General features: G+C 38.0%; 1 protein-coding gene across 1 annotated transcript in view; it reads right to left on the bottom strand.

The window, feature by feature from the left end:
* SARC_06517 (CMGC/CK2 protein kinase) overlaps positions 1–785 on the bottom strand; it is a 6562-nt gene extending 5777 nt beyond the window's left edge. Inside the window, exon 1 of the mRNA XM_014299577.1 lies at positions 79–785. Coding sequence (XP_014155052.1) covers positions 79–573 — 495 coding nt within the window. The 5' untranslated portion in view covers positions 574–785. The remainder of the gene's footprint in view (positions 1–78) is intronic.
* Between the last annotated feature and the right edge of the window lie 1554 nt (positions 786–2339).

The following is a 2339-nucleotide window of genomic DNA, read 5'->3' as shown; positions in this document are numbered from 1 at the left end:
TATATATATATGTATATATAAGTATGGATGTAGGTATATATATTTAAATAGTTCTTGTACGTGGGAAGATGCGCATACCTGGGGATCTTTCACTGTGTCTAGCAGATTGATTATATTCTTGCCGCCCATCAAGTTCCGTAAGATCAGAACTTCTCGTGTGATCTTTTTCTTCTTTACCGGCTTAAGGATCTTTATGACGCACAGAGAATCGTTATCAGCAACATTAACACCTTGAAACACTTCGGAATACTTTCCCCTTCCTATTTTGCGCACAATTTCGTATTTTTCTGGTGTTCCCCAATCAATGGAGACATCCTCGTAGTTCCAGTATTCTTCAGGGCGGTTGACGTTAGCATCAGCATAAACCCTTGCTTGACTGTAGCCCGGCATAATGCTTGTGCGTGTATTTCCGTGATGTATAGACCGGATGTGTGTGTTGATAGGAGACTTTGTCTGCGTTGTGTGAAGTCTCGATTTCAATGAAGAAGATGAGAACTTGGATAGAATAGTCTTGGATATACTTTGTAAAGTACACAGGCGGCGTACAAACGATCTACCTACAACAGCAAGCATATATATATATATATGCGTACCTATACTATGGGAGAGTATACACGACCGCGTTTACACCTTTTTTCGTTTCTGTTGTTGGCGTGGGTTACACCTCAGTTGATAAGCACTTTTTTTCGGCACCTTACGTGTATGTATTCTACATACACTAGTTTGTGACTAACTACAACCTACACCAGGTCAAGCTAAAAATACTTGCTGTCTGGGATGTATCGTGTCCAATCTGTTGGCTGTGTGTGTTATTTTTGGAGTTTTGGCTCGAAACTGTAACCGAAAACCCACACACGAGAGAGGCTGAGCCGCTGGGCGCTGAGGCGGTCGCCGGTCGGTTCTAAAAATAAATATTTTTACTATATTTATTTGGAAATAAAAATACTACACATAAATATATACGAGGCATGATAAAATGTGGATAAAAAAAATTGCAAATCAACGCGAGCATGCCCCAATTTTTTAATTTTTTTATTTAGGCTGTACGGGCAGTATGGGTCACTCCACAAGAGAAGAGGTCTATTTTTAAATTATTTACATCATATTGATCCGTGACACTGTGACTGGGGCCCCTGGCGGTCTGGGGTTACTATGAACTTAATAAATACTATTTAGTAGAGCCTGCTCTGGGTGATATTTATTTACAAAAACCCATAGAACAAGTCAGTGAAAATGTATTTTCCCTCAATGGTAAATACAGTGTTGTGGCGGTGTGGCCTGTGTGACTGACCAAGTACTGACTGTGGTCAGTTTGGTGTCCCGCCATTGGTATAAATAATGATTTTTATATACTTGAACAAATTCCTTGTTAGTTGTCCAATATTTTTTCTACGTACTGACGTTTGCTTCAAAAAGTTGTGATATGTATTTTTTTAATAAATACAGACTATTTTCTACTACAGAGTACAGACTGCAGAGGCCAGATTGTCCTAAATACATATAAGACAGTACTACTACTATTTCGTCAACCTTTACTTCTTGAAAACAGCGGAATTCCAGTTGGATTTTGAATTCAGAAAATATAGAAATCAGGTTGATATAAATATAGTTTCCTGTTTTGTATTGCCTGGATGTGCAAGTATGTCTATAGCACAGAGGTGAATGATGATACAGAAGAAAATATGCATACCGATTTTTGTTGAATATTCAGAACTGACTCATTATTTTAGTACCATCCATTTTATGATGAGAACAAACACTTTTTGAGGGTTGTTTCCAATGCTAACAACTGGTTCTTTTCAATGCTAATAACTGAATAAGAATTGAAGTATCACAATATTGTAAAATATACAGTCAATACTAGAAGGTTAAATAATTTAGAAGCCACAGTAAACAGCTTTTGTATTGCCAAAAGACAATTGAGCCCAATTTAATTGGAATTGGAAGCAATGATGATATTCCAGATTTGGGTGATCAGGATTCTCAGCATGATATCCAATGAAACCGTCCATCGACAATCAATATTGCCATCATATAGGCGGCTATTAGGCATATACATCATGACCTATTTACATACAGTCATATTATTGTACACTATTTCCTTGTCTTCTGTATTATAGAAGGTTATGTACGAGTATTTAGGTTATATGCGCTTGTAAATACTTGATACATACATATTGTCGATTACAATTGCGGAGAGTATACATACACATTCCCACACACTCGCACCTGTATCGTTAATTAATGTATCTCTGCTAGACAGTCACGTATGGCGTACTACGGGCCACCCGGGTACGGCCCTCCGCAGCCACCAAGAGGGCAAACAACTAGACAACAGC

This window comes from Sphaeroforma arctica (assembly GCF_001186125.1).
Source record: "Sphaeroforma arctica JP610 unplaced genomic scaffold supercont1.468, whole genome shotgun sequence".
NCBI classification, from domain to species: Eukaryota; class Ichthyosporea; order Ichthyophonida; genus Sphaeroforma; species Sphaeroforma arctica.
This window is presented reverse-complemented; position numbering and strand designations above follow the sequence as displayed.